Source organism: Hippoglossus stenolepis, chromosome 16 (genome assembly GCF_022539355.2).
Source record: "Hippoglossus stenolepis isolate QCI-W04-F060 chromosome 16, HSTE1.2, whole genome shotgun sequence".
Classification (NCBI taxonomy): Eukaryota; Metazoa; Chordata; class Actinopteri; order Pleuronectiformes; family Pleuronectidae; genus Hippoglossus; species Hippoglossus stenolepis.
The window spans coordinates 13,506,197-13,525,920 of NC_061498.1; the positions used below are offsets into that span (position 1 = coordinate 13,506,197).

General features: G+C 41.4%; 2 protein-coding genes across 3 annotated transcripts; one reads left to right on the forward strand and one right to left on the reverse strand.

The window, feature by feature from the left end:
• Positions 1-51: 51 nt before the first annotated feature.
• LOC118123058 (apoptosis regulator BAX) lies at positions 52-3,988 on the forward strand. The gene is made up of 6 exons (XM_035180150.2): positions 52-260; positions 1,482-1,530; positions 1,626-1,784; positions 1,901-2,036; positions 2,157-2,261; positions 2,369-3,988. The coding sequence occupies exons 1-6, from the start codon at positions 230-232 to the stop codon at positions 2,465-2,467; spliced, it is 579 nt and encodes a 192-aa protein (XP_035036041.1). The 5' UTR covers positions 52-229; the 3' UTR covers positions 2,468-3,988.
• Positions 3,989-4,616: 628 nt separating this feature from the next.
• Positions 4,617-18,795, reverse strand: map3k14a (mitogen-activated protein kinase kinase kinase 14a). 2 transcript variants are annotated; one of them, XM_035180148.2, is made up of 16 exons: positions 18,664-18,795; positions 11,224-11,490; positions 11,064-11,136; positions 10,745-10,967; positions 10,103-10,495; positions 9,874-10,008; positions 9,663-9,792; positions 8,769-8,897; positions 7,150-7,254; positions 6,893-7,050; positions 6,633-6,783; positions 5,947-6,267; positions 5,745-5,854; positions 5,362-5,500; positions 5,160-5,260; positions 4,617-5,062 (listed from the first exon to the last, which is right to left on the reverse strand). In XM_035180148.2, the coding sequence occupies exons 2-16, from the start codon at positions 11,474-11,476 to the stop codon at positions 4,901-4,903; spliced, it is 2,583 nt and encodes an 860-aa protein (XP_035036039.2). In that variant the 5' UTR covers positions 11,477-11,490; positions 18,664-18,795; the 3' UTR covers positions 4,617-4,900. The 2 variants fall into 2 exon arrangements, with proteins under 2 accessions (XP_035036039.2, XP_035036038.2); XM_035180147.2 differs by lacking the exon at positions 18,664-18,795 and adding an exon at positions 13,798-14,070.
• Between the last annotated feature and the right edge of the window lie 929 nt (positions 18,796-19,724).

The window sequence follows — 19,724 nt, forward strand, 5'->3', positions numbered from 1 at the left end:
CTCCGAACTCCCTCGACTACACTGAGCAGATCTACAAAACACCGGCGACAGGGAACTTCCCCGCCCTTGTTGTGGATGCAGCGCTGCGGACAACACGACAGTCCCATCAGCCTCGGTGAAGACTTGTAGATCTTCACCTGCGGCTCTCGCAAACAAAATAAAACGCTGTCACGTGACTGCACGGAAGTAGAGGGGCGAGCTGCGATCTCAGATCTAAACAGACGACAAGATGGCATCTCATCCAGGAGGAGACGATCCAGGTACGAGCTAACATCGACACCGTTTTGACATTAAAGTGACTGTGACAGCGTCGCCGGTAGTTCGCTGCACGGAGACAATGTGGCGGCCGATCGAGTAACTCGTGTTCTGCGTTTGTAGCTTGTTTGCATGCTAGCGCCAACATCAGCTGAACTCAGGTTCGCTCGATGTTAGCTAACACGACAACGCCGCGTTAGCTTGATTAGCCACAGCAGTGAGTTAGCAGATATGTTTGAAGGAAAGTGAAACACAGACATCAACAGGCTTCTCGTCTACTCAGGAAATGTCTCGGGCTCGGCACATCGCGAACATCATGGCCACGGTTCAGTCTAACTTCGGCAAATTAACTGAAGCTAATTCATTTAGCCAAGAAGCAGCACTGTGGGTATGTGCTGCGCATGTTTACATACAGTTATCTTGCATACATACACAAAGTAGCGCTATATATGAATGCACTGTTAAATGGTGAACAAAAATACCAAGATTTTTTTATATTTATAATTATTTTTGTTACTTGGCTGATCACTAAGTGAACTCACAAACCACACGGATCATTAACATGCAGTTGTTCTCTAATTTCCCACATTGATCATGTCTTGCAAGAAAGTAACATTTGGTGTTGGATGTTTTTGTATCGCTCCAGTTTGACATATGATGTTAGAAAGAGACTTTTCCCATAACTGACTGTTTATCAGAATGCCTCCAAAACTACTGTTTTCAAATGCATTAACAATAAGTTCCCTCATTGTCAAGACGTTTGTTCCTTAAACATCAAATAAGTCTCTAAGAAGCTCTGATCAGACTCTGTATTGTCCCCTTTGTATCTAAGGAAGTTGGTTAAAAAAAGTTTACACGTTTCAAGCTTTAAATACCCGTTATCATTTAGCTCATTTAAAATGTTTCAAAACGTTACTGTTCCATGATTTCTTGTATTTCCTTTATTCTGTATTTAGTTAGTGATTTATCCTTTTTCCTCTTTTGATTATGTCAAGGCTAAAGTTGTAACTTTTGTTCTTTCTCTCCTTAATTTGATTTCCTGTTGGGTTTTTTTTTTTTGTAACTGTTGTGTTCCATATCACTGTTGGAGTTTGCGCCCACTGTTGCGATGACACATCTCAACAGGTTTATACTATAACTATAAATTAATTTCTCTCTATTGCTTTTTAGTATGCAGTCATATAACTGTGGTTGTATGACTTAACATTGACCTTTCCTTTTCCCAGGAATTGCCAAAGATCAGTTGCTGGAAGTGGGAACTGTTTTGCTCAAGGAGTAAGTGTATCCTGCACATCCTACCTTCTATTTACTAACCAGAGCAAATAGTCAAATCATACATATGCGTGTGTATCTGTCTTCCCCTTATCTAGTTTCATCTTCAAGCGGGTTCAGAGGCAGCGAGACGGCAATACTTCAGTGACCAGGGCACAGCTGGGTGGAGGAGAGCTGTGTGACCCCAACCACAAGAAGCTCGCCCAGTGTCTGCAGCAGATCGGAGACGAGCTGGACGGAAATGTAGAGCTCAACAAGTAGGCTCCCTGTCTGTGCATCTGTTCAGGAACAACATATTATGAATTGCAATGTTTTACCATTTACAACTGCATAATTAACCTGTCCTAATGGATTAATGTTGTCTTTTTTCTAGTATGATAAACAACTCCGCACTCAGTCCCACTAAAGAAATATTTCTGAAAGTTGCCATCGAGATCTTTTCGGATGGAAAATTCAACTGGGGCAGGGTGGTCGCACTCTTCTACTTTGCCTGTCGACTTGTCATGAAAGTAAGTGCAGTAGCTGAGTTGTGTCTCACTTTATTTATGAAAACAAAATAAATTGAGACACATCTGTTTTATGAAAACATGATTGAATAACAAAGCCCTTTCCCTTCACACCTGTGTCAGGCTGTTGTGAACCAAGTTCCAGATATCATTAAAACCATCATCTGCTGGACCATGGATTACCTCCGTGAAAATGTGATCAACTGGATCAGGGAGCAAGGTGGCTGGGTAAGCAGCTCCAACACATCATGGATTGGTATTTGATCTATTGCTCTTGATTCCTCATGAGACATTTATTAATATTCATGGTTGTTAATATTTTTTTCTTTTTTCAGGATGGTATTGGTTCCTACTTTGGCACTCCTACATGGCAGACGGTGGGAGTTTTCTTGGCTGGTGTTCTCGCCACTGCTCTAGTCCTTCGAAAGATGTGAGGTGTATATGGAGAGCAGACGGGAGAAAGACAGGAGGGACTACGACTGTAGGAAATGTGGACAGGAACAAAAACACACGAAAGAACATTGGAATGACCACAGAAAGAAATGATGGCAGAGCTGAACAGGAAGAACCTGTTGGACAAGGATAACCATCTCTGCCACCCTTTCATGTCTAAGGATTTGGAGTTTGACTTAAAGCAGTCTCTTAGCCATGATTCCTATGCCACTGAGGAAGTGAGCTTGGCATAATCACATGCACAAAATGTGGTGGGTGGAGAGTTTGTCAGACTTAAACAGGGAATGCAATTTTAAGTAATTTATTTTTTATTTGGTACAGAGAAAAAAAGTCACTGCATTCTGTTTCCTGACCGAACAGTTATATGGTCTGAAATTTTCTCAATAATCAAAGGATTTTCCTTTCTCCATTATTTTCATAGTTTTATTTTTGTTCCGTTCAACTTGCTTTTTCTGATCTTCCAGCTCTCTCCATCCATCTCATTCATCATAGTGTCTGTAGCTTCTGAATCCTGCCAATCTTCTCATGTATTTGTGAGTGTTTACTGGTGTAAATCCGTAGTGATCTGCTGGCAATGAAAGTGTTAAGAGGGCGGTCGCATTCCAATCAAGACAAAGAGATATTTTTGCAAACAACCATCAGATACCTCCCCCATTGCTAATTGTTAATTATATATAGCCACACCAAATTGCAAAATATGTAATATAATCCCAAATATGCTTGATTTTTTTTTCCCCCCCTCAAGATCCATGAATTTTCCTCAGATATGGGTGAAAAATCCTGGATCCCTTTGTCTGGATCCTTGCTAAAATGTAATGGGTTCTTTCTTTGCCAATGTCTCACCCTTTTAGTTTAGTGGAAACCTGTTCAATAGTTTTTGCATAATCCTGCAGACAGGAGTGAAAACATAACCTCCTTGGAGGAGGCAACAATTGGGTTGAAACAACCTTGAGTCATTTTCCCCCTTTCTACCAGTGAAGGCACAGCTTAGCCTCATTTTAGTGAATAAGAAAAGTACCACAACAAAAGGGATTTTACTATTGTGACAATTGAATCCCAATTCCTACCGTGTGTTACCTATTGTCTAAGGGCATTTCAACCAGCATTGTGATGACAATGTGGCTCCCAGTAAGATGAAATTCTATTTCCATGCCTCATGAACTGATGTTTCCTGAACTCAATGGAAGACGTTGCACTGCAGCCACAGAAAGCACTGGATCGCTCACAGATACTTACCTCACTTTATACATATTCAGAGTACTGTATTGTTATCTGAGTTCTTAGATCTGCAATCTTCTCGACATAGCAACAGGCTTTTTATACATTTTTCTTGTTTGTCAGTGCCTTGGTGTTTTTTTTTTTTACTCCGGAATCAATTTTGATATTCTCAAATTTTCACGGTTTTCTATCACGTTTGTAAAAGCTGAAATTAGTTCTCCCTGATAATCTTTTTGCAGTGACTTTGTATGTTACAATACTGAAAATAAATCTTTTAACTCTTACTGTGGATGATGATCAAGAGGCTCACAGCAGCACCACAAAAAAAAAATCAAGCACATTTATACACTTTGACGATGTCGGGGCATAAACATCATGAACTTAACTTGAGGAAGGATTTTAGAATATCGGTCATTACTGATATGAAAAGTTTAATCCTGGGAAGTTCGAATATTAATTACTGCATCTTCTGTGATATTTTGTGAGATGTTCTGGCCTATAGGTAGCATGGGAGGAAAGTATTTGTGGAGCACGGAGATAGGGTGAGGTTGAATGTTTTCTGAGAAATTGCACAGGAACAGCTCATTAGATCTAGTTCTGCACTTGTAGACGGTTTGGCTCGATAAATGTGGTAGAAGAAATAGCCAATGTGGCCGACCAGATTCAACCCGTGGGGTAGTGAATACTGATCAAATCATTTTCTGGGGTAGATCCAGCCCAACGTCTCAACAATGGGGACCAAACAAAGTAAACCTGACAAATAGGTGACTACTTTTCACACAGTTTAAAGAGACTAAAATAATTTTAATGTAATGCTGAGGAATGGTTATTTAGTTTAACCAAATGAATCCCAGGTATAGTCATTAGAATACAACAGGACATTTCACATGAATGAGTGAGATCAATAATGTATCATAGGTCAATGTACTGTTTATTGACTCCACGTAATTGTGTTATAGAAACAAGCAACATGTAAACATCACAGTACAGTACTCCAGCGCTTCGATACGGAAAAGACAAAAAGCTACGACTAACATTATGGCTTCAAAACATGAGGCAGTTCAGGCAGATTTTTTTTCACACGGACATTTGGTCCTCGTACCATAAGACAAACAAAAGGCACATGTTAAAAGTAATTCAACACAAGGCGATATGACGACAGATATGATGACACTGTGGCCGATGGGAGGAGGGAGTTATCTACACTCCAGCACTCCGTCTCTGATCCTCCACGTCCAGGTGGCGCTGAAGTCTGGAGCAGGAACGCAGCAGAGCTCCAGACCGGACTCCTGCACCTCCTCGTCGTGAGCGACCTGCTGTCCCTCCTGCGTCTCCAGAGTGAAAACTCTCTCAGAGATCTAAAACAGAGAAACAAGGATTCAAACACGTGTAACTTTGCACTTGACAAACACTGAAACGGACCAACATATAGAGGGTTATGTTCTTAGTCCTCACCTGATCACTAATTCCTGTGGCGATGTGGCCCACCTTCACCCGGCGTGTCTCTCTGATCCGGATGCTTCTCCAGTTGAAGTCTCTAATGCAGACGTCCACCCCTGAGCCATTCAAAAAGCAGATAGACAAATGATGTAAGGGGACAATGATATCACATTTTACAAATAAAAACAAGAGAATTGCTCATGTTTTATCATCTCACCTTCAAAGCAACAGGGTGGTGGTAGGTGGGTGTTACCCAGCAAATCCAAACTGAAGACCTGCACATCTGGCTGACTGTTGTAGGAGAAGACACCGGAGCTGAAGTCGTCTCCCGGGCTCAGGGACCAGCGGCCAGAGTCCTGGGATACGTAAAAAAAAAAAGAGGAGCACAAGCCAAAATTTCAGTCTGTGTTAATACTTTCACCAAATGGATGAACACTTAAGAAGCTCTTTGTTAACATGGCCCCAAATTTTAGAGTACTTATACGTTCATTTAAACAGAATTTAGTTTTTCTGTGTAGCAAGACAATGACAACTCAGATAATCAGTCTCACTCCAACAAGTATCTTCTGCAAACTGTTCACTATATGTTGGTTGCGTTACCTTTTTGTCCCATGGTTCCCAGTTTGAATAAGCGTCACTGCTGAGACAAGACAAGAGCTGCACCTGCATCTCAGCAGACTGAGGCTGGGACAGACTGCTCAGGTAGAAATCTGAAGAAAAAACCCAGAAAAACCATGAGCAGAGTTTCAAATAAACACAAGACTAGTGGGCAAGAGACGCAGAAAACTGAAAGGAACCTCACCTCGCTCCAGTTTACGAAGCTCCAGTTCAGACACTGTGGTTAACTTGCTGCTCCTCTTGTGGTTCGGCTCGTAGATCAGTGTTCGGGGCGAGCATTGCAAGCCTGGCTTTAACTCATCTTCATCAGCCTCCTCTTCTTCCTCATCATCAAGTTCCTTCCTCTTCCCCCCTGTTGTGATTAAGTTCTGGACAGACTCTCGATGTTCCTCCACCTCGTCATGGTCAACATTTCTACTAACGAGTGGCAGGCAGTCAGGGGGTTTGTTGGCGATGTACTGGGGCTCGGTGTAGGGTCCCTTCACTGGGCTGGTGAGTCCTCCAACTGCAGTCACAAAAACACATCACATTAACTCACTAACTAACTGATGTGTTCAAGGACATCATTATTATAGAAAGCACAGAAACCAATTTATTCAGAATGTATTGTTTTCTCTTTGTTGTCCTTCTGAAACCAAACCTTTACTGTAGGATTATTCGTCACTTGCTAAGTGACTTGATAAGAACAGGTATGGTTACAATACCAAGGCTTTCATGCCATTAGCATAGAATGCACAGGTTAAATTTATTTAATCCCAAATCATTGTTTCCTCAATTGATTTAAATATATGATATTATTTGCTCTGTTCTCCTTCTGCAACCAAACCTTTACTCTAGGATTATGCACCATTGGAGTACAAGTGTCATTACCTTCTTTCAGAGCTCTGTCAGTTTTAACTCTCAGGTCAAAGGATGACGACCTCTTTACTGGATCCTTCTGGAGTCCCGCCTTCAGAACGTCAGCCGTGAGAGGGCTACAGTTGGGTGGGATCTCTCTCAGAGGCGGTGGCTCATTAGCAATCTGTAACCGTCAGAAAAAAAGGGGCCAGGGTCAAGGGTCTGATGCGAATAGTGTGACGAGAACACCGGACACCTGGGATGAAGCAGCTGCGTGTCGCTGTGAAAGATACCTTCAGGTACAGTCTACAGGTGTAGTATCTTGTCCAGGGTTGACACCCGTTGAGCATGTGCAGTAACATACAGCAGCTGCTCCACACATCTGCTTTGGCTCCGCGGGGTTCCCCTTTAACAATCTCAGGGGCCATGTGGGTCTCGGTGCCCTTCAGATCTGCATTGAATTACATTGGGGAAAACAGTGGATTAAGACGCGGAAGTGGATAAATTACACATCTGCTTGACTGAATCGCTGAAGTTCCACGGGATTTACCATTCGACCCACAGAGGCTCTGTCCCTGACTGTCGAGTCTCTCCGCGTGTCCGAAGTCGCACAGGAAGGTCTCGGTACCATCGTCCGACAGCAGCACGTTGTCAGCTGTGGGGAGACAATGATCCACTGCATTAATCTGCTTTGAGCACGCAGGTTGTTTTCAAATGTGCTCTTTAAATAAACCGACTTGAAATGACTGGACTAATCTCGACACTGCTCAGCGCTTGCAGTGGCACTTTTTCCATAACTTGTGCAGTTGACAGCGCGGGCGACATAATTAGAAACAGGGCAGCTGCGCAAACATAAAACAGCCCACAGACAAAGGAGCGAAGTGGAAGGGAAATATGAAGTCACTGGAGTACAGCTGCTGGAGAAAACTCTAATGTGGAATGAATGTGGAGACTAATAAACAGGCAGCAGATAAAAGCCATTTGGCGTCACTGCCTTGTTTTTCCTGTGGCCTTACAGACACCAGGGGGCGCCTGAGCTGCGACAGCACCATCATGTTTTTTAACCTTCCCCTCCAGCTTTTCTCTGTTTATCCTCTTACAGAGTTCCCTTTTTGGTTTCTGTTTCTTTCTTTTTTTCATTTCAAGTATTCATCTTCATCCCCTGTCCTCTTTCTCCTGTCGTTCTCTCTTTCTAACTTCTTCCGGCGCCTTGTCTCACGCCCCCACCTCCCCTGTTTCGTTTCTCCTTTTTTTTTCTTTCTTGCTCTCCTGATTCTGTGCACATGCGCCGTTTCTAAAGAGCAGCAGTGAGTCACACTGTGGGAAATTCCCAGCTCGCCGTTTTTTTCTCTCTCTCTGTGGTTGTCTGGTTTCACAACACAGGTGCCGAAGATCAAATCTAGACTGTGGGACACTTGTGTTCCACACAACAGCTGCATAAAGACACAAAATCCTCTTGATGAGAACTAATAAGACATCTGACTTACTCTCTCTGCGTGTTTTCATCTTTTACTGGGAACCGCAAGAACTTTGTTTTGCCAGTTTGTGTTTGTGTTACAACTAAGATGGAAAATGTTAATGTTAGGATATCAGTTTTTTTGTTTAATCACTGTTGTTACTTTTGTGGTAATGTCTAAAAGGACATGGGGATGTTATTATGGAGACAATAAAGAGATACAGATTTAGTTTTCCCACGTTTTAAGGGAAAATGTAGATGTTTAAAATAAACCTTCAAGAGATCTAATCATAATTTCCCAGTCAAGGAGGTTATGTTTTCTCCTCTGTCTGTTTGTTTGTTTGTAAGCAGGATAACACAAAAACAAGTGAACAGATTTCCACACGTGGATGTGGAAAGTGAGGCAACCCATTCAAATTTGGCTGTGGATGCAGATAAGGTCCAGGATTTTTCAACATTCCACTGATTTCCAGGGTAATACTTCATGGATCTTGATGGAAGAAAAAACATCTGGCACATTTAGGGAACTGGTGAATGTGTTAAGCTTGATGCAGCTTAATTCAATTTAAGGGGACTGTTGGGCCTTGGCGGAGGTAAGCGCTCTACTGAGTGCCATTCTAGTTTCATTATGGCATCGCTATTTATGTTTTTCAGATGATACTTGAACATTTGTACACTTGGGGAAAGAGAAATATCCATTTTCTACAACATACCTTTAATGTCGAGGTGCACCACTTTTTTCTTCACCAAGTACTCCAGCGCTGTTAAGACTTGTGAGTGGTAGTGGAGGCTTAAATCCTCTGGCAGCCGTCCACGCTCTGCGATCAGCTGGCCCAGAGAGCCTGGAGCCACAGATAAGGTCAGAGCAAGACAAAGACGAGGTGTTGTTAATATTTCCCAATACACAGCATCCGATTCAACTCTTCCTCCTGCTATCATGACCCATGGAGAAGAGTTTCAGCCAGAGACTGAGTTTGATGACAAAGGGGAAAAAAAGTATGAGGTTGTTTATCTAGCAGGAATCTCCCATTACAGACGTTTGGTGTGATTTGGCTCAACATTTCAAGCCTCCCAGAACCACCCACTTCCTTGACATCAATCTCATTCGTATTTCTCGACACTTGGGCTCCTCACGCTGCACCTGGTGCACATGCTTTTACGCTTAACTTTTTCTATATTCAAAACACAGCAGTTAGGGTTCTTACAAGAACAGTCTGTGGTTTTTAAAATTGATTTTAAAATCCTATACCTAGTTTTTAAGTCATTGAATGGCCTTGCACCACTTTACTTAGCAGTCCTCCTCATCCCTTATACCCCTGGTCGTACACTTCGATCTGCTGAGCAGCTGTTACTCTCAGTACCCAGGGCAAGAGTTGTGACAGTGGGAGGTCGGGCATTTACAGTGAGGACTCCACAATAACCTTTGTTTGTTAATCAGACAAAAAACCTCCATGTCGTTACAAAAATTAATTTCAATTACATGTTTTGTCTTTTATTAATACAAATTATTAATTCATCACATCTGATTCTAATATTTTCATCCTCTATCTGAGGAGCAGCGGTAAGTCAGAATGTGTCATGTCCAGTAAAAGGCAAGAGATGTTTACCAGATTTGTGGTCCATGAAGAGGACAACATTCGTCCCCTCCCTGATCACTCCGAAGAGCTCCACCACACGAGGAGATCTGAGGGCACTCCACGCACCCACCTCCTCACTGCTGAACCTCTTCAAGGTGATCTGCGAGAAACCAATGGAACAAACGATTAATCACTCACAGAAGATAGGAAAAGATCAAAAGAAGAGTATGCTCTGTTTTACCTTTTTCACAGCAAATCCGAAGCCTGTGTTGACGTCTCGAGCACTGTGAACTTCACCGTAGGAGCCTTCCTTGATAAAATGTGTGAGGACAAACTCCCTCCCCTCCTTGTACTCGGAGTCAACAGGCTGAATTTTCTATCAGGGGAAGAGGAAAAACAGATCAGTTTTGTTGAGCTTCATTTTTAACAGACAGAAAACAGGATGTAAACTGAAGTAAAGCACAACGTACATCATTATAAAAGATTATTCCCTCGTTGCTGATGGAATCGGCTGCAGAGAACTCGTCTTCTTCTTCTCTCGCATCCCTCTCCACAGCTTTGAAAAAGGGCCCAGCGTAGCATGGGTCCCCCTGACTGACGCTGCCCCTGAGGCCAGCGAGGGCCAGCGAGCAGTCTCCCAAGCTGCTGAGGGAGTCAGAGTCACTGTCCTGCCTGAAGGAACGGAGACTGGAGAGGGAGCCGCACACCTGGTGCCTCCAGTTCAGAGGAGAGCAGCCGGAGTTGCCTGTGTTGTAAATCTGTCGGCTGTAGAGAAGAGGCCCTCTGTCCTGCTCCTCTGACCTTTCAACGCTGCTGCAGCAGGAAGCACAGAGGCTGCTTCTCCCTCCAAGAGACGACTCCTCCTACAGGAGACAAACAAAAACCATGATACTACATGCTCTTTACATTCTCATGTGAATTTGTTCAGTGATCAACCTCACAGGTAAGCTAATGTTTGTATGGGCATGTCTACAGGTCGAGCCTCAGACTGCCAAAAATATTTCCATTAATCCTTGAAGATGATTCACAAGGAAACAACGAAAGTACTATAGGTTCTTTTAATAATACAAGAGTTTTCTCAACAAGATGTGAAGAGCAACCAAAGTTCTCACCCGAATCTGGACCAGAGAACTTCCACTCTCCTGTTCGGGGACTCCAGAATGCGTTCGCTGTCTGCGTTGCTGCTTCTTGTTCTTCTCCGACTCTCTTTTCTTCACCTTACGCTTCTGTCTCTTCCTGGTCTTTTTCCTGGATTTGAATTGTTCTGAGGAGCTGCCTGGCTCTTGGACGGAGGCTGTTGTTGGGCATGCCACATTGTTGTGCTCTGAGGAAAGACTGATGCAAACAAAAAAGGAAAAATATGAATCCTACACGCGGCATTGACTAATGACTTAATGAATAAGTGGCATTGTTGTCAAGGTAACGTCATACCTGAAGAAGCAGGGGGAGGGAACAAAGCGTTCAAAGCAAGATGGGATAAACTCCTGGGAGTCCTGGGTTTCACCTGAGGAGAGCAGAGAGCTGATGTTAAATCCTGTCCAGGCACAGTTATTTGATGTGTTATATTAATTAAATAAACATAAATATTTACATTCAGCCTGGGCAATGAAGGTTGAGGTCTTCAATGGCATTTCGCCCACTTGCTCTGCAGTTCCATGCATTAAGAGTTTATTTAGTAAAGGGCTAAGATGTGGGAAGTCCATTTTGCTGTCCTTCCCCTCCTCGTCCTCCTCCTCTGTCTCCTGGTCAGCAGCTGAGCATGATGGGTAAGACCCCTTCAGCTCGGCTTGGGGTGACCCGGAGAACGGCGCCGTTGAGTTGAAAATCCTCTGCCTCACCGCCATTTCATCTGCTGGATCTGGAAAGTGAAGATATCAAACGCAACTTATGAGTTAGGGCTTTCTCCACAATTAAAGTTTTTTTTAGATTATTAACGGACATATTGATGTCAAACAATAAATAATTACTATAATAACTGATCGTATATCCGTAGAACCTTTGAGTGGTACTTTTCTGAAACTGTGGTGTCATTTTTTCCTTTAACACAAATATACTGTCTCTATGAGAATGAACTGATCAAATATATTTGTAGATAGGCCAACCAGGCCTATCACCGGTCTCATTCTGGCGCATTGACGATCTCTCTGGTAAACACAGCTGAAAGTCACGCTATGTTTGGATACAGCTATAGAAGACCAGCCACATATTTACAGTCTGTTAAGTTTTAGGAGGACAGTCGGCCAAAGTAGGAGTAACGTCCCAACTTACAGTACGGAGTTTCACAACGGAGTAACGTAACGTTCTAAGCAGGAATGTGCACGGACACATTCTCTTCCTTGCATCCCTCCACGCTGAAGTGTTTCTTCAGTGTTGTTTGTTGTGGTTAGCCTGTGGTAGCTAACAAGTTGCTAGCTCAGCAACATGTCTGCTTAGTGTCGAGTTTGGTGTGGAGGGGTGGTGGTGGGGAGTGGGGGTGGTGGGTTCGGAGGCTGGACTGGTACCGGCTGGGTGGGGCTGAGAGACGAGTGCGACCCCGAATGACATGATATGGGGGAGGAAGCACGAAACGAGATGTTTCGATAACATATTTCTTAGAATGGACTGAGCGAAAAAGTCCGCGTAGTGACTGTTTTCAAACTTTGAGGGTCCCTACTGACCCCCTTCAAGTAATTACGGATAGTAAAAGCCCAGAAAATGTATTTTACACAATATGGGCCCTTTAACTGAAGATATATTGTGTTTAATGAGACAAATGCCTGAGTTTGTTATCATATAACGACAAGAAAATTACCAGAAAAGCTGAAACCAACATCTTTGTTATTTTATTTGATCTAAATCATTATTGAATCGATTGATCAACTAATCACTGCAGACTCGAGTTTGTGATATTTTTCCATTTGTAATGAAAAGAAAGTGCATTTTTCTGCTCCAGAAAGCGCACTTCCAATTGATTTTTGCATTTATGTGTCTGTATCACATTTTCTCTGCCTGTTCGCAATAGTGAGTGACCTTTATAAATGATGTAAGGTTTGTAAAAACTGTTTCCACATAATGAAACATAAAGGACTTCTTCCTGTTAGTAGTATAGTAGAGCCTAAAAGAGAGACACTGAGTGACAACTAAATATAAATATTTAGGTTATTTTCAAGTTAAAAGCTCCACTAAATGGAATTTGTCTTCTTGCTTTTATTGGATTCTTAATTTAGTTCTTAGTGTGTCTTTTTTTATTTCAAAGAGGCACCACAAGGCTCAACACACAAGATCTTTACTCTTCTGGGAAGAACAGAAATATGCAACAATGACAGGTCTTGTACTCTGGCTGCTGAGTACATATAAATCTGCTGGTTTACAGCTTGTTTAAAAATGAATACATTCAGCTGGACCCTGTCAGTGCAGGAGCATGATGATCACTTGATCATCGAACTGAAATGAACTGAAACTTTGAAAGTGTTGCAGCGAGCATATGAGACAGGAAACTCAAACCCTGGCCTTGTTTTGACAGTTGCAGCCCAAATGTTGAAGGCGCGTACTCTCTTTCAGAAGGAAGAAGTAAAAGGCTGCATGTTAGCCACGGCCGCACTGAATTTCCAATAGAGATCTGCATTATTACCTCCCTTTGGCTTTGAGGTTATAATCAACAAAGACTCAGTGTGAAATCAACACACTCAGACACACTGATTTCATCTTAACACTGCTGTAAAGCATTAAATGCTGTGTGAAAGGCACAAACTGAGAGCTGGGACGACATGTGCAGCACGTTATCAACACGCAGAGTCTTTCTGCACATTTAAATAAAAATGTTCTTTACAGAGGTCATACGAGGATGAATCCTGACATCTTCCATAAAACAATCGCTTGGCTCCTTAAGCAAATGACCCTTGTTCTAACATCACACTGTTGTCAAATTTCATCTAAATCTGTTTAAGTTTCGTAAAAAATCATTAACTTGTGTGCCGACCTCATCATGCACTGCAAGATTATCTAGAGCCCAGCAATTTCAACTTCCTTCTGAAGACGCTGCATTGGTTTCTGTGAAAGCACGGTTTGACACCACACCCCAGTGAATTTACGTGGAAAGGAAATAGAGAAGATCCTGTGCAATAAACATAAAAACAGCTCTGTGGATACGTGTGTGTGTGTGTGGCCAAGCTGCCTGTGGACGTACCGCCCGATGCCAGTCTGAGCCGCGATCCTCTCTCCTCTCTCTCTGAGTAACCTGTCATCTACATGAGCAAAACTAGGTGCTCTGTTTGTCTTCGTCGTCGTTCATGGTGTGATTCCCAGCAACAGTTTGGCTCTGTCCCTGTAACTCCGCTCTCTGTGCTGTCTGATGCTGGCTGACAGCCAACACAAGGGGGAGGAGCCGGCTGACAATGACTTATGGGAAATGGATCTCCACTTCCCCATATTCCCCCCCTCCCTCTGCTCCCTCCACCAGGGCAGGCTCACTAGCTCTTCCCTCAGAATAGATTAAAAGGATAGCATGTGGTGGTTGTTTTTGATGATGGCTGTGAACTGAGCAAAGTGAAAAAACCTGAATGTCAGCTTTCTGCGGCCCACGCCCATTAAGATAATGTTAATGTTTTTACGTTTAGAAGAACCGATGGACATGATCATTACAGCATCGCCTCAGAGTCAAATTTAAAGTGGATTATTGATTAAAAAGCTCTTATTAAACCAAAACTCCTACATGATTTTCACATTATTCTGTGTATATTCTTACTAAAGACAGCAAGTAGGGATTTCCTGTGCACACCCCCACAACACTGAATAAAACATTAGGATTTTGGTGACCTTCTATAGGTTCTGACCATAGACTGTTTATAAAGATGGACTATGTCACTCCACTTCCTCATACTATCTAGAAAAGCTCAAATATCCCACATATAAACGCTGCCATTTGGAGCCGGAGTCGGCAGTAGTTAAAACATACGCTCAACCAGTAGTGAATCAGTCTCAACTGTCAATCATGACATTTCACCCGGTTTTTATAGCCTCAAATAACTAATTCAAACCAAACTTAACACTTTAGTACAGTACATACATCAGTGTGATAACAACTACCTAGAAGGACAGAAACCATTTTTGAGCAAATATATTTGATGTGAACTTTTTAGTTTGGTCAGTGTCCCATTAAGGACCTATACTGCAGCCAGCCACCAGGTGGCGATCAAAACACTTTGGCTTCACTTTTGGGGAGCTGTTAAGTTGTCCTTGTTTTCGTACACTCTATGGCTCTGACATGCTAAAGAGCGTGTGGCTACTCACATGTCAGACAAATGCACAGCAACCACTATGTCATGTCAATAAAACTAACAACAACAATACAGAGTTTCCATGAAACTGCTAACTACCCACTTACATGTCCAAAAAAATTTGATATCTGATGTTATGACGTTCTTCTCATGGAAGATTTGCCAACATGAGACTTTGGTGAAAGTGTTTGAAGCTTTGTGAAACAGTCTCACTTGCTTTGATTTTCTGCAGCAAAACCTGAAACTGCTACAGAACAGGAACCTCTGAATGCCTCACGACAGGCTCTGCTGTAAGCCATGACCGAGAAAGATAAAGACAAGTTGCTCACTGCTTCCTTTGTGATAAGCAAAATGTTTATTGTCATAGCAACAATGTCAATGTTGCACTGCAGACAATGTCACAGCCGGTTAGGATTTGATAATGCTTCTCTTATTAGGCACAGACTGATTCTAAAAGTTGACATAACTTTGAAGGAAAAAAAAGTCTTGATCGTGTCATGTTTCATATTTCCAGCAGCAGCGATTTTGAATCAACATGAGAAGTAGATATTAGCAGCAGTCACCATGGCTGATCACAATGCAGCAGCATTGCAAAATAGTGATAAATCATCTTATTCACAATTCATATTTTTCTCAACACCTGAAAACATCTCTTCATAAATTGATTGATTCATCTAGGATGATTTTCATGGCACATTGAAGTGTTTTTTTAGGTTTAAGCCTCTGAAATTTGTATTTTCTGGTTTTCTGCTATGACAGTAAATTAAATATCTTTGTGTTTTGGACTATTGGTCAATTACCAAAGATACTGGAAAATTGTGATGTATTTTTTTTTTTTTGCCGTTTGCTGACAACAATTGATTAAGTTGGAAAATACAGGTTAGATTCAATAACTTAAAAAGTTAGTTGTAGTCCAAGTTTGGTCTATAAAATGTCAACAGATACATTCATTAAGGCCAAGATAATGTCTACAAATTGCAAATTTTTACCGACCAACAGCCCAAACCAACAAATGCTACGTTTACAGTTTAGTGATAAAATACAGAGAAGGATTAATCCCTTGAGAAACTGTAACCAGTAAAAGTATGACAGACGGATAATAAAATAATAAAACTAGTAATTTGTTTTCTGTCAGTCGAGTACAAACCAATAGAACATGACCACCAACTACCGCCTTCAAATGTGAAATCAAGATGAACCAACACCACTCTGACAGTGACAACAAAAACCAAACACCACAAGCTTCACAGAGATAAGGGATGAAAGTTATGACAGGGCTGTTGCATTGGTTTACATCAGCACAGCTAATAATTACCTGGCAACTGAGAGTAAACACCCAATAACATTGAGAAATACAATCAGGATTAATGAATAATGATCTAGTTTTCCTGAGAAGTCCTGAGTTTACTGCCACATGCAGTCGGTGGCCATAATGAGCCAACTCCTGCTGTACACCCACACAGATTAATAAAATTCCAAAGCCTTTAGTAAGAGAAGTGAAAAGGGACTGAATCTGAAGTTGACACACAAAAGCCGAGCATTCCTTGAGCAAAACACCGGCTGCTTCTCAAGGAAATGTTCTAATATGCACCACACGAGACACGTCTAGTGCGTTTTGGAAAAATGCACACTTCGCATGTACAGCTTCAAGTGCCATTTGTGCTATTCAGTCATAACGGTCTGTTTGCATTAACTTCCCTTTTCCTCGTCACTGTTTACTACAATGGTCTTTTCTCCTTTTCACTTCTCTTTAAGCATTTTGTTATTTTATCTTCATTTGCATGCCAGCTTTTGGTGTTTCCTCATTTCAAATATGAGATTTACGCTGGTGTTTCCTCATTTCCGGTTAATACTGTTTTGCTCTCTGCATGTATTGAGGTGGGTGGAGGGGTGCGGATACTGTTTTTATTGCTTTTATTCTGTAAAGCATTACATGTGTTTGTATTAAAAGTGCTTTACAGATAAAGTCTAAATGACAGGTTGAACAAACAGGTTTCACTGTGGTAAATAATAAATAACATGACTCCGTGTGGATGCATATCTTTTATCATCCATTCCCACAGATGTAATGTAAAACGTTGTTTGTTTGAACTGTCGGTCAAATATAAAATAAAACCATAGACTGTATATAAAGATAGACGACATGAGAGCTCACGGAAGTGAAACCAAAGCGTCTCCATAGCCCCCTAGTGGCTGGCTGCAATAAAGGACTTAAATCTCACCTCCTCCATGTTAGTGGGTGGGGCATGAGCAAAAACTAAAATATTAAATAATTTTTCTTAAAGATGGTTGCTGTCAGTTTAGTTGGTTCTTATCACACTGATGCATGTTCAGGAGCACATGCTTCTGACAAGATTGGTTTTAATTTGTTACTTGATGCTATAAAAAAACGATGAAACATCACGATTGACCTCATTACAGCAGCACCTTCCTTCAATCACTACTGCGCAGACTCTGGCTCCGAATGTGCAAGATGGCAGCTTTCATATCCCAGTAGAGGGAGGAAGTAGAGATACGCAGTTCATCTTTATTTACAGTCTATGCATTAATCGGGAAGGTGTGACAACCCGAAACTCTGGGATTCCTTTTGTCTTTTATTGCTTTTTGACAGTAAATAGACAAAAGGGTGACATAATGAATCCAGAAACCAATATGATAATGGAATAATGAAAATAAGGTTGCCGATGCCGCCCCAAATTAACCACACATAATTTGTAAAATTCTTAAAAACATGCATTGCCACCTTCATTTTCCACACACACACACACACACATAAGAGCATACGTACACTTTTTGCAGCTGAAAAGGGAATAAGACGTCTGCACTAACAGGACACCACATGTTTCTCTATGAAGAATGGACCCAGGCCAGAGCTGCTTAGCTGCAAATGCAGACCAGGAGTTTGACTCTGGGCCAACACAGGTCTGGTATGTGCTGTATGTGCAATGCAAAGAAGCAGCAGAACTGGCTTTCAACAATATACCTGTTGTAAACAATTACATCTGACGTGAGCTTATAATGGCTTAATTAAGGAGTTAATAACTGATAATAACGTGACATGAAGCAGACGTGAACATAATAACTGCTCTTGTGGGAACGCCTGGGTCCAGTTAGTAACTTAAACTTGAATTTGTAATGAATTACAACTTTTCCACTCATTTTTCTTGTGTATTAAATGTGCATCCTGGTTGTTTGCACACTTTAGGACTCCACTGACATGCAGCTTTTGTGTTTATTTCAGATTATGATACGCCTGATACTTTGTCCTCAAGGTTAATGTAACTAGATCCTATCACAAGGAACTCTTTGTCAGAACAAAAGCACGAAACATCACCACTGAGGAAACTACAAGCAGGAGCACAACAGTTGTTTTAATCAGAGACATCTGGCTTCAAGAGGCGTACGTGCAGTTTTGTAATGGTGACCTGTACATCCAGACTTATCCAGATTTACAGTAACAGCAGCCGGACTCTCAGACCCCCCCCACTGCTGACGATTTTATTCGCAACAATCGCACAAATAAAGCTGCTTTCTCCAGTCGTGTGTTTACTTCTTCTTGACTGTACTGTCAGAGAACTGAAGTCTTAACTTCCCCCTCTCGACACTTTCATCGCCATTCCACGCAAAACGTCGCCCGAGGTGTTTCTGCTTCCTCGTTCACGAGTCAAAGATTTAAAAGAAGGAACTAGTTGTGTCGAGATAAAGTAGGAAAGTCTGGAGTCAGATTCAACGGTTCAACGACTTCATTTTATGTTTTATGTTTGTTTTGTACTCACCGAGCTTCCAGTTCTGAGGGAAGGCGTCGGCCGATGGCGATTAATCAGATCCCAGTCTAGCTGGCTACGAGAAGGGCTTCCGGTTGAATTTCAAAATAACAATATTGATCCCATAATTACGCACGTATCGTATAAAATGAAATGATAAAAGACATCAACATATTGTTACTGCTGCTCGGAGTCTAAGTGATGTTATCTCAATTTCTTTGGGTAGGTGGCTGTTGTGCTTTTATTTTGAGGCAGAATCCTCAGTACTTCCTGTAAGCGCCTATTTGTAACGTTTGTAACACTTCCTGGAGAAAGAAAGGAGGAAGTGGCAATTTATTTATTTAATTGTTTGTTTGTTTTTTATTGAGGTATACATTTGACAACAATATATGGTATACATGATATATATGATATATAATGTGTACAAATAGTTTTAATAATAATAATATGATAAATGAAAATTAAATTAAAAGGAATAAAAAAGCCGGTTACATTAAATCCCCTGGAAATTAAAAAAACAACAAGTCCATAGTTGAGGAAAAGAGCCTACTTGATTAAACGAGGCCGATAATTATGATTAATGATTAATTGTTGGCCATCTTTCAATAATTAAAGCAAAAAGAAATGCCAAACATTTGCTGGTATTCAAATGTGAAAATTAATTTCTTCCATATTCCCATGACCGTTTCCAATGGGTTTTAGACTGTAGGTCAGAAAAAGTAAACACGATTAGTGCATGTTAAATTGGGCTTCAGGGAATAGTGATTGGCATTTTTCACTGTTTTCTGAAATTCCATAGCTACACTGAGCAGTCAATTGATTATTAAAGAAGGTAATTCTTCTATATATAGATGAGGAAAATAATTTGTGGTGGCAGTCTCAAAGTTATCCAATATGAAGGCCTATTCATCCGAGGTTTCAGGGTATTAATTATTGACACACATAAAAAACAAATGAAGTAGCTTGTTAAAATGCAACCTAACAAGGACTTTAGCTAAATATAAACCAAAAAAAAATTAGATATAGATATTAAAAATGTGTGATAAACTTCTCAGATTATGCATATTCCTGTT

Excerpts from the sequence above, each read along its gene's own strand:
- LOC118123058 (XM_035180150.2), top strand. The coding sequence starts at position 230 with ATGGCATCTCATCCAGGAGGAGACGATCCAG. Across the intron at positions 261-1,481 it reads TCCAGGAGGAGACGATCCAG|GAATTGCCAAAGATCAGTTG; the intron begins GTACGAGCTAAC and ends TCCTTTTCCCAG. Across the intron at positions 2,037-2,156 it reads CCTGTCGACTTGTCATGAAA|GCTGTTGTGAACCAAGTTCC; the intron begins GTAAGTGCAGTA and ends CACCTGTGTCAG.
- map3k14a (XM_035180147.2), bottom strand. The coding sequence starts at position 13,855 with ATGACAGGTTACTCAGAGAGAGAGGAGAGAGGATCGCGGCTCAGACTG. Across the intron at positions 10,968-11,063 it reads CCCTCCCCCTGCTTCTTCAG|TCTTTCCTCAGAGCACAACA; the intron begins GTATGACGTTAC and ends TGTTTGCATCAG. Across the intron at positions 10,496-10,744 it reads GTTCTCTGGTCCAGATTCGG|GAGGAGTCGTCTCTTGGAGG; the intron begins GTGAGAACTTTG and ends TGTCTCCTGTAG.